Source organism: Panthera pardus, unplaced genomic scaffold (assembly GCF_024362965.1).
Source record: "Panthera pardus isolate Hobbes unplaced genomic scaffold, ASM2436296v1 HiC_scaffold_8, whole genome shotgun sequence".
In the NCBI taxonomy this organism is placed as follows: domain Eukaryota; kingdom Metazoa; phylum Chordata; class Mammalia; order Carnivora; family Felidae; genus Panthera; species Panthera pardus.
Window position 1 is genome coordinate 114,115,128 of NW_026527013.1, and position 15,635 is coordinate 114,130,762.

Consider the following 15,635-nt stretch of genomic DNA (forward strand, 5'->3'; position numbering starts at 1 on the left):
CTCTCCTCATTGACTGCAGAGGGCCAAAATTTTACCTTATTTCTATCCTACCCCCACTTTTGCAATCACCAAGATATGCTCTTATGACTCATTAAGTTTTCATGAGCCTCCCTACAAATCCCTACCCCCAAGCTACTTCCTGCCATCTTAATTGTCTTATTATCACCATTCGTCTTTCCCTCTATGTGCTTCTTGGATCTTGAGGAGCCCCTAATCCTTTATTCTGACTCAGCTTGCCTCAATCATGCCCAGCCATTCCTGGAACCTGAACAAAGAGGACATTTACAAGGGCTTCTTAAAATTGTTGAGCCTTGTTCACTTAATTATGGACAAATGTACAGTAAATGAATCTACATGCCATATCTTATTTCTCCATTTTTTTTTTTAATATAGGAGGGAAATCCTGGAAAACAACAACCACCAGAAAAATTAAGAAATCTATTCCAGGTAAACCTAAGGGCTGTAGCATCAACTTCTACAGAAAAAAAACCAAACCTTTCCTGCTTCAGTAATGGAATGGACTTTTTTTTTTTTTAATTGAAGACAAATTTTTATGTAATGAAAAATAAGAACATTGTCATGTTTTAAGTAAAATGTGGGTATTTAACATGATTTATCAGAGAAATATGTACTGCACACTTGGCCGCAGTCTGTTATGTTCTGTTATGGTATTTTAAGCAATCTTCTATTTTTGCTATCTTAAGACAACATTTAGGGCTGCTGTATGCCAGATGGAATCCTCCTTCAATCCATTTCCCATTGCAAAAGGAAAAAAAAATTCTTTCCATCTTATATGGAAATCTTTTATACATTTCTTTTCCTCATCTTTATCAACTGAAGTATTTGAATCACTCAGAAATCACCAAACTTTGGCTGAATCAATATGAGGCAAACATTATACCACAGAGTAAGTATTTTTAAAGTGAACATATAAGCTTATGTCATTAACAGAAAGTATTCACATGACACGCAAGCTCAAAATTCATTTCTATAAAAACAGGACTGAATCACAGCCAGCGTTTTCAAGAAAATGATAGTGTCGTGGTGTATTTTAGGGTAAAGCTAAAGAATCAGAATTGAGCTATAATTGGACATTCTGCCTTCCCAGGACTTTAGCTCAAGTTCACGGACTGGAGCTCCTCACACGAAATCCTTAGTTTATGCTGGTGACTGCTTCTGTAAAACCAACAGAGAAGCCTGTGAAAAAAGGAAGCGAGTGTGACCCATCTTCCTGCAAACCCATTCTGGCGCTGCAGCAGAGGAGTCTCAAAAATTCAAATGTAAATCACCTTCTTCTCTCTTGCTTATTAAATTCTTCACAAGACCTCAAAGCTATCTGGCTAGGAGCACACAATTTTTGGCTAAGCCTGTAAGGTTCTGCATCCTCTGGCCCCCGTGGCCCTCCCTCTGCGGCCATGCCCCAGCCACTTGATTCTGCCCCTGGGGCTGCAGCATCATCTCTTGGCATGAGCCGTTCACACTGGCATCCTCACTCGTGTTCCCTCATCTGCCAGCAATGCCTGTCTTTCCTCAGTTCTCCTAGTGATGCCTCTGGCCTTTCAGATTCTCTCTTCCTCAGGGACGTATGCATGTCTCCCTAGACCCCTGTGACAAACTTCCATAGCACTCTGCAGAACACTTACCACACAGAGAACTGCGAATTCAGCCTCTGAATTTCTTGCAGTGTAAGCTCTCTGCAGGCTTTGATGTATCAGGACCTTCCACAGGAATGAAAGCACTTTATAAGTTGGTACCTATGTCTTCCTTCTCCCTGAGATCTCTTCATGTTCTTATTTCTCCAAGCCTCAGTGGTACACAGTTGTCATGAAACACTGTCCATCTGTCTGTGAAGGACTGTCCATCTGTCTGTGCATCTTTTCCCTACCTTTTGGTGTTAAGGCATCCATTATGAACAAAAAATGAAACCAAACTACCAAAGATTTCTAGTGTTACCTAATCAGACAACAATCTAGAAGGTAATGATATTGTTATATTATTAGCAATAATGCAGATCAGGCCTTGATGGGGGTAGAAAGGAAAATAATGCAAGGTTGTCCAGGGTCTGGAGTAAGATATACCACTGAGGCAGGGGGTGGGGGGGGGGGGGGGGTGAGGGCATAAACAAAAGAAAAATAACCTGATTCTCAGTATCTCATTTTAATGATTTCTCAGACGTTTTATTTAAAAAATTTTTCTAATGTTTATTTATTTTTGAGAGAGAGAGGCAGACAGAGAGGGAGACACAGAATCTGAAGCAGACTCCAGGCTCTGAGCTGTCAGCACAGAGCCCGATGTGGGGCTTGAACTCATGGATCAGGAGATCATGACCTGAGCTGAAGCCAGGCGCTTAACCAACTGAGCCACCCAGGTGCCCCTCTCAGACATTTTAGAGACGATACAACTACTTTAATTTTACAAGAGTAAGAACTTCATCAACCTAGGGAGCAGCATCTGTCTGTCCCATGGGGGAATACAAGATCTTTGAGAACATGATCTTGATAAATCTAACTGAGCCAGTATCACTTTTCTTAACTGGGCTTTTTAAAATAAACCTGAGTATTTAAAAAAACAAATGCCATAATGACAAATTTCTCTCTTTAAAAACGTTGAAACTCATTAAAAAAAAAAAATCAGTGTCGGGACTTGCAATGGGCTTCTTGTGAGAACTTAAAAACAGAGCTAATGAGCAGATGGCTCCACCAGACAGCATGAGCACGCCGCTTTCACTGGCAGCTCAGCTGCCATTTTCCTGGCAAATAAACAAATAAATAAATAATTGCAACAAACCAGAATTTAAAGAGCATGGGAAGCGAACCACACTTGTAAGCCTTGCTGTGGAATGCAGAGGAGCATGGGTTGCTGCAGTCGTGAAATGTGTTTATCAGGGGTGTTTCCCTCTCTCAATGTCTGTCACAGTAGTAAAACACTTGAATAAATACCGTCTTGGAGATTACTTGTTTCCATGTGTGAATTTCCCCCCCAGCTCACTTGTAAACTTCTGGGAGGCACGGACCATCTTCTACCATTTTTTGTGTTACTCTGTGGCCATATTAATCCTGATCAAAAACGAACTAGAATCATTCATTCAAATAAGTCTCCTTCCTATGAAAGGGGACCTTAGCACAAAACCAACGCAAAGTCAAGTTTTTGTTATTAAGAAAAACAACATCATGTCTACACAGCGGTTTGTCAGGCGGGCAACTTAACATATTATGAATTGCCCATTATATGTACCTGAATTCTGGCTTTCATTATTAAGCAATAATGTTACAAAATTCTGTTTGTAGTTAAGTAGTTTCTTGGTTAAACTAAATTGTTGATAAACTTCGAGTAATGCCATGGTTGCTCTAAACTTTACTTGCCTACATGCATAATGCAAGTTTGAATACAGAATGATAAAACCACTTTTGCTTTTAGTGTTTCACGTAGAGTAAAAAGAGGGCTTTCACCTTATGCTTAGCCTTATTTTGAAAACAAAGTAACAGACCAAAGAGAAGTTGGAAAAAGGCAGAGACTAACTTTTAATAGGTGAAATAAGAGGGACAGCAGCCAGAATACCCTAGGTCTCCCCTAGTCATCTGTGAACAAGGAAGCCTTTGACGTAGGCAGAATTGCAGGATGAGGCTGCAGGAAACAGGGAAAAGGAAATCCTGGTTGAGGCTGAGTGACAGGGACGCTACCCTGGCAGCAGACTACGCCAAGGTTAAGTTTCAGAATGTGCAAAATCCCCTTCCCACCCATATTTCATAAGTGAATGGGAAAAGGGGAAGGAAGTAGGGTGGGTCCTCAGTCTTAACAAAGGAACTGGAGAAAACCGGTGGGGAGAGGGAGGGCTACAGACAGAGTCCCTAGGGAAGCACTGCTTAGCAGAGCTCTCACACACATTTCACAGACATTTCTGCACTTCAGAATTTAGGAACTCACTTTAGCAGCTACTACTGCCATGTATACACTACAAGTCAATACGCTACCAAAGCTACATTTTAGGAATAGTTTGGTTCTTCTGGGCAATAGTACCATTGTGTCCCAGAAAAGTATCCACCTCTAGATATATTCTTTAATACAGCTATTTCACGGCTACAAAAGTATGAGCAGTTTACATGCTGTTCAAATCTAACTTAGGACTCAAACGAAGCAGGCACCTTCGCATTGTCTTTTATCCTTCCCACATCTGCCACCACCATCCCTTCCTTATGTAATTGTTCTGTCTGTTCCATGCAGGGTGGTCCTGGTCATTCCTCTTTCTTGAGATTATCATGATTCTGGATGTCCCAGGTTCCTGTCCTTATCAGCCCTGCCTCCTGCAATGACTGGGAGAAGACGCAGCCAGAAGCCATCAGACTTGAGTCCACTCTAGCCCAGCTGTCACATCACACTTCACCTCTGCTGTAACAGAGAATCCTGTTTCCCTGGGTGTAAATCCTTCTTCTAACTTCTGTGTATCTCTCTGGAGATTATCAACACTGTCTCCTTATATCCCAGTTACCTGTGTCATTGTCTTCTCTCTACAACCTGACTGTACTTCTTCAGGGTAGAAGCCACCATAGTTATTCTGAATCCCCTAGGACACCGGCTTTAATAAAGGTATATGGAATGAATAAATGATCAAGAGGATTCTAAAATAACAGCTTAGTAATGCCAACTCAGATTACATGGGTCAAGAGAGCATCCCTAAAATCACAGGTAATTCTGAACAAGGCGCACACATCATTGCAGGAAATGCCAAAGCTTTGGCTAAATTAATTTTAATTATTAAAATTAAAATCAGTTACTTTTGTGGCTACCAGAGACTGTCTGCCCAAGGTATTTTCCAATGGTCTGGTATGAGAAGATGGTTTATGCGGTTCCCATGCTGTAAGCCAGAACACTGACCCAACAATTTGCCAGGGAGATAAACACTGAGTGCTCTAGATACTCAGGTGTCTGTGTCTCAGACACCTGAAACATACTGCAAGGAAACAAAGCAAGGTAAATGTCTTGTAGCTTTTCACCAAAGGTGACCAACCATTCTAATGCTAAACAGAATATTCTCATGTCTACCACTATACCAAAGAAGCCTTAATAAAAACTTAAAAAATGCTTAATATAACACACATTCTTACCCCGCACCCCTCGCCATCACCAGCCATCAAATACTGCCAGTTTTACCATCTCAGTGACTCCTGTCATCTACAGCCTTCTTATTTCCAAAGTCACCACCTTGGTTCAGGCTTTCACCTTTCACTGACTCACTATCATAGTTTTCTAAGGATTCTCTCCAACACTTTCCTCTTTTCCACTCATTTTTTCCTCTAAGCCAATGCCAGAAAGATCTTAGGAAGACCGCACCTGATTGTGCCACACTTCCCTTCATTGATGGCTTCCCTTTGCCAGAAAGGCAAGCCTAAACTCCTTTCAGTGCCTTATGAGGTCTTACACAAATGAATCGTAACCTCTTTTACAGCCCACTCCCCTTCATTCCCCATGAATCGCCCAGGGCTCAAGTCATGTGTCTTTTGCTAGTCCTGTGACTTCGAGGCTCTTCCCTGTCAAACTGTGCTGTGACCATTAGCCTTCCAAGTCAAGCCTGAACGTCCCCATTTGGTAACATGTGCCCCTTCCTCTGTTAATATAATCAGATTAAGATGGGGAAATATGATGTCTACATAAGAGGTAATTTCTTTAAAGAGTTGATGACCCAATGTTAATCCCACTATCATCATGTTTAGAAGAAATAACCAACTTCCGTCCCCTTCTTCAAGTTCTCACATCATAATTTTCAACACTTAGTAATGAGCGTTGCTTAATTTTACTTACAGCTTGTTAATATAAAATAAGAAAACCAAGTGCTTCCTGAGAAACTTGTGCTGATTATACATTTGAATATTTTTCTTTCAGAAATACCTTGGCAAAAGCACAGTGAAGTGTTTCTCTAATTGCATGCATTTATAATAATGGCATTGACCAGTTTAAGAAAATATTAGAAATGTCCTACCCAGAAAGCTCTAAGCTCCTATTTGTAACAAGATGTGCCAGCAACAAAAGCTTTACTCTTTTTCTATTCAGTAGTACTTTAAGAAGGAGCTGTTTCATTTTGGCACTATGCATTTAAAGGGATGTGGTATTCTAGAAGTGTAGAAGCAGTGTAGTTTAGTTAAAAAAAAAAAATCAATGGGTAACTTAGATTCTAACTCAAATTTCACCATTGTCTACTTAAATAACTTTGGCCCAGGAATGGTAGATGACGTAGCTGAAGCATTTTAAAATCGTAAAAGAAAGGAAATCTGTATCTAACTCCGGGGCTTAGTCATTATTGTTACTGTTGTAAAAGAAGAAACTGTGGGCCTACGTTTACATTAAGTAAATGACCGTTTCCTCCATACATACTGCGTGTTCTCCCCAGGTTTTCATGAGCCAGAGCAGATGACTGCCACTGAAAAGAGATTGAGGGCAGGGAGCACAGTGAACTCAGAGTGCAAGCCAATGTGTATACAGCTCTATCAAATGCTCAAGACGTAAATGAGCAAGATAATCGACCAGATGGGGTTTTTTTTGCTAATACATTACTGCAAAAAGTATAAGCATCTAGTGTCAAATAATCCATAGAGTAGAGCCCTGTATAAATATCAGCTTGCAGAGCAGATCAGTTCATCTGCTGTCATCTTGCATGGAGGGACATGACAGAATGGCTGAGATTATGTTCATCACTAAGGAGGAAAGATCCTGAATATTCACCTCTCCTTACTCTAAACTGCAGTAGGTGAGGTCTAGTAGCAAAGGCCATAATGCCAATGTTTATTTATACACCTTTTTTCTCTCAGGGACATAAGTACTTCAGAGCTGGTAATGCATCCATATTACGACATTCATGCAAAAAGTAACAAACCTTAGTGTTCTATTTTACGATCTTAAAATGAAGGATTAAAGAGAACAGAGAGTAGATAACCATAAGCAAAGCTGTAAATCTTATACCACTAAATTTCTATCCTAAGTTACAAGTCTTTACAATTACCAGCACCAAGTTCAGATTTCACTTATATATTTAGAGGATATGATAGTCTCATTAACGGTAACTATAATATTCTGGATTCAATTAAATGCAAGGCAAATGCAATACAGCTATCTTTTTAAATAAGCCTAAAGTTGTTTGAGGCATAAGGCTGATGATTTCTAGCCGTGGTTAAGTGGCACTCTATCTGTCTGACTTTAAAAGTTCTTGCCCTACCCTCAGGCTGTCGCTGTTCCACTGAACTGAATATGCAATTCACTGTAATACATATCATTCATTTTAAGGACCACTAGGAAAGATAAATGCTCACAGTTAAACCAGGTTGTGTTTTCATATGACCAATCATTAAGACTTATCCTGATTTCAGAGATGCTAAAATGTGGAGGAAACATGCAATTTGAAATCAGCAAAATATGGTAAATGAAAACTGTTGCTCTTCCAATTTAAATCAACCAAAAGAAACAATGTTTTGAGAAGCTTAAGTCACACACTAATCCCAAATATTCTAAGGACATGGCGGAGATTAAGAGTCAGTCTTTGACAGAGTCATCCTTCAGGGTGCTTTTAACAATTTAAACAAGTCCCTGAATTTTTCAATAGTCCCTAGTGAACTGAAGGCTCCTGACATGTCCACTCTCACTTAAAGTCAATGGTCCCCCTGAATAGCTCAGTTACGAGGCTTTGAAAGTGCTTAATCATACTCCCCCTCAAGACACCACTTGTTATGATGTGATGTTGCAGTCAGAGATGTGTTATGTTGACCTAAACAGCCTCCCACGCTTGAACACCTCACCTCCTCTCCTGCTCAGTAAAAATCTGACATTTGTGCTCATGGCCTTGGAGAAGAGAAGGCATGAAGCAATTTTTCCCCTTTGGAAAGGGTTGAAAATAAAATTCCAAGGGAAAATTAAAATCAGAGGGAGACATGTTTATAAGCACTGAGGAATTTTCCCCTTCATGAACAATCCGGGATAGTTGAGCACTGGGAGCGAAGTCTTACAAACAACAACACAAAGTCAGCAGACAACAATGCGTAGCAGAAGAAAGTGGTGCCATTGTTGCCCTGGCCTGACGGAAGGCATCTCAGTTCTAAGGCTCAGTCTGAATGACGGCTTTCAGGAGAACCGAGCACAGCGTCCCTTTCCTCCAGTTTAACTACAACTGAACAGTGTAACTTTTGTTGGAACACAAACATTCAGAAGATACTGGGAAAACTCTTCTTCTGACTCCCCCACTCCGGGGAAACCATCTATAATCTGTTACTCTGCTCTCATTTATTTCTACTAACTCAGGATACATCTGTTTGCTAACTAGACCCACCCCGGACTCAACATAGAAGTACATAGGAATATACTTTCAAAATTCATACCCCACAAACTGTCTGATGGGCTGACATTCCCAAAGTCAAACTCGAAAGACATCAAATCAAAATCATAAATAGACATGCATTTGTACTTGCTTACATGTGTTCTTATATTTCTATGTGATTTACTTTTGGGAAGAGTTCTCTTATAAATCCAGTGTTATGAATGGCTGGCTTAGAGTTTTGAGCAGCTGTCATTTTTACCAAGGAGTATGCTTTTGGGGGGAAAAAACAAAACTAAAGAATTTAAAATATTTTTTTCCTTCAAACATACAATGAGGCGGAAACATTTTTCACCCCTTCAAGCCTGCATCCCCAAGAGAAAAAGGGCTTACGTGTTCAGATTTCTCCTGTTCCTTTTTGTCTGTCTGCAAAAACTGACAGTTTTCTCTTGCCAGCTTCTGAACCAGTTCAATTCGTCCGATGTCATCTCTCTCCTGGAGTTTGCACATCACTCCTGCCTTAAGAGTTGGAGAAAAAGCGAAGATATACTTAAATCCACAGTCCCAGGACATGACACCACTGGAAAATTCGCTTTATGATAAGCTCATCTCCTCTGTCGCCTGGAGTAAAGCATGGTCTTGGTAAAATATTTTGCCTTTGCAAAGTTGAAACTGTATTATTTTAACCTAGGAACGCCACAGCAAAAGTCTTCAAGTTGAGATCGTGTATCAGTCTACTTTAAGAGAGTGAAGGGCAGAGCAAACTAAATCATTTGCTACTGAAGTGTGCTCCTGGTATGCCACTATTTGTTCCTGACAGCCCGTTTCCTGTTACATAAGCAAAGCCTCACAAGAGGTTAAAAACTCATGGGAAAGTTAGCCAGGAACCACTCTGACAAAAAAGGGTGAAATGATACAGAGTACTAAAAATACCAGTACACAAACTCCTAATTCTTTTACTCGACCAGATTATTCCATGTATAAACACACGGTGAACGAGAAGATCACACGATTTTTTTTTCACAGCTGGAAAGTTACTATGGGGCATTAGGAAAACATCTTCAATGTCGCATGAAATACGGTAAAAAAAAAAAAAAAAAGTTTATTAAAAATAAACTGGAAAAAGAAAGCTTAAAATGTCATCAGGGATTGGAAATGATCCATAAAGTATCACATTTTTTTTGCCAAAGTACCTAAGTAAAAATAATATGAAGGAGGATAATCTAGGACTTTTATTAGAAAACAAGTGTGTTCATTATAACACAAATTATGAACTGTTCCTGCTCAAATTCTTTAAAAAATGGTTCATAGTGACATATCAGAAAATGATCTAATGAAATCTGAAGTTACTCTTGCCAGGAACAGTCAAAATTTTGGATTCTTGTTTTATCTAGTACAACCTACAGGATTTGAATGGACTTAGCAACAGGACCAAATATGGAGAAGGGGACAACAAGGATGCTCAACCTTATGGTCTTCATGGTTTGTGCAAAAGATATCCATTTTGTTGAGTGGGTATTGAAGAAATGGGACCATCCATGCCAAACAATGACTACATCTCTATTCCCACAGGCAAGGATAGCTTATCTAGCAGTTTCTCCAACAACTAGGAAGAAAACAAAAAAATCCTTCACGTGGCCCAAATCAGATTCCCAGGGGACAGCAAGTGGAACTGCTCTACGAAAGTCAACGATTTATTTTTAAAACATCCCTCACAAGTGGTCCTCCAGTTCATTTCCAAGACTTCCTTGCACAGGGATCGCTGGTTGTCTTCAGACAGCCTTTGCACTGTTAGAGACCCACAACTGTCAGAAAGTCCCTTACCACACTAAACTCTGAAATCATTCAACTTCAACCTATGAAGACTAGTTTTACCTTTAAAAGCAACAAAAACTAGGTCTATTTCACTTTCTTTTTCGACAGAGACAGTGCAAGTTGGGGAGGGGCAGAGAGAGGGAGAGGGAGAAAATCCCAAGTAGACTCCCCACTGCCAACACAGAGCCCAACCAGGGGCTCAAACTCATGACCTGAGCCAAAACCAAGAGTTAGATACTTAACCAACCGAGCCACCTGAAACTAGGTCTATTTCTTATCCAATATGACAATCTTTCAAATACTTAAACACCAGTATTTATTATATCCTTTTAATATTGTCCATATATAACCACCCCACCCCCCAGCTCCTAATTTTATTCATTCATTCACTTACCCAACAGTAACTTCGTTATGTGAGTAACAAACATAAGTCAGGAACTACAAGTTCTAGGAATATAGCACTGAACCACCATAACAAAAAAGCCCCACAGGCCATGAATCTTACATTCACTAGGGGATGAGGATTATGTAACATATATCGGATGGTAAGATATGATACGATAGAAAATAAAGCAAGGCAAGGGAGTAGAAGAAATGACTGGAGGTGTTATAAAGACAGGTGTGTCAGGGAAGGATTCTTTAGTAAAATGAGATTTGAATGGAAATCTCAAAGAAGCAAGGAAGAGGGGCACCTGGGTGGCTCAGTCAGTTGAGCATCTCATTCTTGATTTCAGCTCATGTCATGATCTCACAATTGGTGAGTTAGAGCTCCACATCTGGCTCTGTGCTGACAGTGCAGAGCCTGCTTGGGATTCTCATCCTCTCTCTCTCTCTCTCTCTCTCTCTCTCTCCCCCCCTCTCTGCCCCTCCCCTCCTCACACACTCTCTCAAAATAAACCAACTTAAAAAAAAAAATAAAGGAAGCAAGGAAGAGTGTTCCAGGCAGAGGAATACAAGTGCAAGGGCCCTGAGGCTTGGATGTGCTTGGCATGTTGAGGGAAAAGCAACAAGAATGGCTTGTTGTTCAGCATGGCCGAAGCAGAGTTGGTAAGGGGGGGGTCTCTGAAACTGCCAAAGAGGTGATGCGGGACCGCATCACATTGTTTCCATACGGGCTGGGTAGGGGGTTTGGTTTCTTTTTCTGAATGAAATGGAAATCCTTTAGAAGGTTTTGAATGTAGGAATGGCATCATCTGACTTACATTTTAACAAGATCATCCTGTCTTTTGGGTTGAGAAAACACTGTTGGGTGGGGAGAAGTAGCTGAAACCAGAAGACCCATAAGGGACTGGTTTTCAGAGAAGAGAAGTCTTGGAAATTTTAGTGGTGGAACTGGTGAGAAATGGTTAGAATTTGAATATTTTCCAAAGGTAGGGCAGCAACTGGGTTTAGCCTGACCAACTGGGAGGGTAGGGTTGTCATTTACTGAGATTGGGAAGACTGGGGAGGAAGATAGCCCTGAGGTATCTAAGTGCTGTTGCCTGGTTGGCCACTTGGTGGCTAAGAGGGGAAGTCCAGGCTGGTGACAGGAATTTGGGAGACATCAGTGTACACAGTATTTAAAACCCGAGGAATAAGAGAGGTTACAATGCAGTGATGTAAACAAAGATAACAAGGAATCCGGGAACTGAGTCCCACGTTTGGATGCTGGAAAGATGAGTAGTCAGGAAACGGGACTAAGAAGGAGAGGCTCCAGGAGGAGACCCTGGGGAGTAGTGAAGGGGTTTCAAGGAGAAGGCAAAGGAAAACTGTATCAAATGTTGCTACAATATCAAATAAGATGGATTGAAACAGACACTGAATTTGACAGCAATAATTGGTGACTTTAAATAGAGCTTTTGTTTTGTTTTGTTTGTTTTGTTTTTTTGGGAACAAAATGGTGGTAGGGAAAGAAGTTGTATTAGCCTGGGTTCAAAAGAGAGTGACAACTCCTCTGAATTGTTACAAGCAACAGGATACTAGCTAAACAGTGATCGTTTGCTTGCTTGTTTACAGTGATAGATATGTTGGCCTTTTAATCTTTATTAGAAATCATCCATCATGGAGGGAAATTTGATGATGCAGGAAGGAGAGAGGGCATTTTTAGGAGTCGTGTCCTTCAGACACGAAGAGAGCATCACGATCTACTCTCAGCGGGAGGATGGTGAATATGTCACTCACCAACGCAGGAGGGCAGGTGAAGTACAGGGTAAATAGGTAGGCTGGCACATTTCATAGTGGGAAAATGGGGAAATTCCTTTCTGAAGGCTTCTATTTCCCAGAAAAATAAGTCAAGTTATCGGCTGAGAGTAGGGCCTGTGAGAAGATGTGGAGGCATGATGAGAAAAGAAAGCATGTAATGGTCGTTTCAGTTGCAAAGTTTGGCCAACTTTTTTTTGTAAAGGGCCAGAGTGTCAATGTTCCAGGCTTAGTGGGCAATGTGGTCTCTGACGCAACTACCCAATTCTGCAGTTTTAGTGCAAAAGCAGAAGACACAATAGGTGAGTGAGCACATCTGTGTTCTAATAACGCTTTATTTACAAAAACAGGGAGCAGACTGTAGTTTACCCACTGACTTAAGAGGAAACAGGACAAGAGAGGCAGAATCAGACAGTCAAGCATTGCAAAGGGCCCCCTTGATTTTATTGTTAGATCCTTTTACCCATCCTAGCCATCCTCCTTGGAGGATATTTCTGTTTGTCAGGATTTTAATGGAGCCCATAACCTGACACAACACTATATGGGCTGATCTTGAAGAGGCACTTTTAATCAATAACAGAGAAAGTATAAGAGGATCAGTGGTGTTAAATATCCTCCTTTAAACTAAAAAGAAAAGGAAACTTTGGGGGGAATTCCTATACACAAATGATTAGCATCCTTTAAATGCTTTGACACTTAAAGGACTAAGTTTGTGTTAGTTACAAAATTCATTTCTGTTAGCCAGCTAGAATTTCTTCTTTCTCCATCCACATCATCCTCACGGTGTTTAACATACTGTCTTGTTAGTGGAGAGAGGCGGCTCATGACCCTGTGACATTGGGACCTGCCCTGTGGTTGTTTATTCAGTAGCATGATGGATTAATCCTAATCTTTCTCTGCTCCCCAGTGCGGTGCCCTGTACAAAAGAGGGTGTGTGTGCAGATGGGGCCAGGAAGGGGGATACACAAGAGGAAAATGTCTTGGGACTAAGTAGACACACAGGACTGAACCTATTACTTCTTCTTACCAACACAGGTGCCAAAGTTAACTGGGCTAAGCTCCCATGTGCTCTGAGTTGAAGAGTCTTTCCTTTGTCTGTGGGTCCCATATATGTTTTTTAAATGACTGATAACATCAGGGTGGAACCGTGTAGAGAAAACTTAGAGACCTTGACTATTTCTTGGGGTACTTGGGAACATGAGTTTTTAAGCAACTCTGAACATTTTTTATCATATGCATAGGATTCTAAATACAGACTTTTCTTTAATAAGTAAATCTCATTTTTTTTTACCTTTTTTTTAATTAAAAAAAAATTTTTTTTAAACATTTATTTATTTTTGAGACAGAGAGAGACAGAGCATGAACAGGGGAGGGTCAGAGAGAGAGGGAGACACAGAATCTGAAACAGGCTCCAGGCTCTGAGCAGTCAGCACAGAGCCCGACACGGGGCTCGAACTCACATACCGCGAGATCGTGACCTGGGCCAAAGTCGGACACTTAACCGACTGAGCCACCCAGGCGCCCCTTTTTTTTTTACCTTTTTAAAAATGTTTATTTATTCATTTTGAGAGAGAGTGTGTGTGACAGCAGGAGAAGGGCAGAGAAAGAGGGAGAGAGTGAATCCCAAGTAGGCTTCGAGCTGCCAGCACAGAGCCCAATGTGGGGCTCGAGCCCATGAACCATAAGATCATGACATGAGGCAAAATCAAGAGCCAGACACTTCACCAACTGAGCCACCCAGGTGCCCTTAATGAGGAAATACATTTTTATTAGAGCCAGATACTTGGGTGCAGAAATTATGTATTTTAAACACAAAATGCTGTTACTTAAGAAAATGGGTTCCTAAGCAACTTAATTATTTCATATTTATAATTAAAACATCATATAATTAAAAAAGGAATATTGATGTCTTGATTTTCTGCTTTCTGCATAATTTCTAGGTACATTTTCGTAAAATCATCAATTCTACAACAGTGCTTCCATAACTGTCAAAAAAGGCTTTCAAGGAAGGTTATGAATGCTTCTTCATTCCCTGGAGAACTTGCAGCTCTGAGGGATGCCCATATATTCTAGATAGTTTCTAAGGTAGTCTTCTTGGGAAGTACCACACTATGCCAGATGTTCTCTGGGGCTCTCTTTCACAGCTCTGTAATTTAGTAATTTAATTCAAAAAACTCCATGAATTTATTAATATATTTTGGGAGCTTTGTTATGGCAGGAGAAGCAAGATAAGTAACAGCCCTTGATCTAGACTTTCACATTCTTGAACTACTTAATTTGTCTATACGAAATTAATTATAAACAGTTTACCTAACATTGCTAAAGCAGAAAAAAAAAGATTAATCTGTAACCGTCAGAAGAGTTATTTAAAAGTCTTATTTCAAGGTCTGCTTTAAAAAAAAATCTCTGTAATGTATAATTAAAGCTATTCATATGATTTTCAGTATTTGAGGAGAGAAATGTTATGAATGTAAATTAAAGTCTGTTTCCTTTGCAAATGGAGTCCTAAAAATGTTAGGTCCCTTCTTTCAGTGGTAAAATGAAGCTTGGACAGGATTCTGTCAGGAAAGGTTACAAGGATGATACATGAATAACCCACATGACAAAAGGTGAAAGAGCACAGGTTATGTATGAAAACATCATCTGCATTATCTTGACTTTAAAAATTACTTACTCTAAAACACTGAGATCAAACATCATGCAAAAGAGAAGGAAAACCAGGATCAAAGAGTCCACTTTTCAAGTAAGCACTTTTGCAACGCCAGAATGCTACTTAATATGAATTCAAGGTGTTTGGATAAATACTTATTCATTACTACATAATGGGGTCATTTCTTTAACAATTAAATGTCACACAGAAATTCATAAAATAATTTTTTTTTTGCTACTTTAAACAGAAAACTCAAATGATAAAACACTGATGGGTTGGGACAATATATTACATGACTCAACTGTACGTATCTATTTCCTAAACAACAAATATTAAGAATCCTTCGGGGGCCTAGGTAGCTCAGTTGGTTGGGCGACTGACTTTGGCTCAGGTCATGATCTCACAGTTCGTGAGTTCGAGCCCCGCATTAGGCTCTGTGCTGACAGCTCAGAGCTTCAGGTTCTGTGTCTTCCCTCTCTCTACCCCTCTGCTGCTCACGCTCTGTGTCTCTCTGTCTCTGAATAATAAATAAACGTTAAAAAAAATTAAAAAAAAAAAATCCTTTCCAGGAAAATTCAGAAGACAATTCACACTAAATAATAATAGTAATAATAATAATAAGAAGAAGATTAATAACAAATAAAATATAATAAATATATTAAATATATATTAATACTGTAACGTAATATGCAATATATA

The 15,635-nt window shown here is 40.0% G+C and overlaps 1 protein-coding gene and 1 long non-coding RNA gene across 3 annotated transcripts in view; one reads left to right on the forward strand and one right to left on the reverse strand.

Annotated features, from left to right (window-relative positions):
• LOC128775522 (uncharacterized) overlaps positions 1-4,711 on the forward strand; it is a 48,902-nt gene extending 44,191 nt beyond the window's left edge. Inside the window, exon 3 of the long non-coding RNA XR_008420245.1 lies at positions 4,222-4,711. This is a non-coding gene — a long non-coding RNA (uncharacterized LOC128775522). The remainder of the gene's footprint in view (positions 1-4,221) is intronic.
• RAPGEF5 (Rap guanine nucleotide exchange factor 5) overlaps positions 1-15,635 on the reverse strand; it is a 225,293-nt gene that overhangs the window by 92,544 nt on the left and 117,114 nt on the right. Inside the window, exons 9-10 of one of the 2 annotated variants that reach the window (XM_019443577.2) lie at positions 8,687-8,812; positions 1,644-1,718 (exon numbers count right to left, since the gene is read on the reverse strand). In XM_019443577.2, the coding sequence (XP_019299122.1) occupies positions 1,644-1,718; positions 8,687-8,812 (201 nt within the window). The remainder of the gene's footprint in view (positions 1-1,643; positions 1,719-8,686; positions 8,813-15,635) is intronic. The other variant, XM_019443578.2, reaches the window with a different exon arrangement.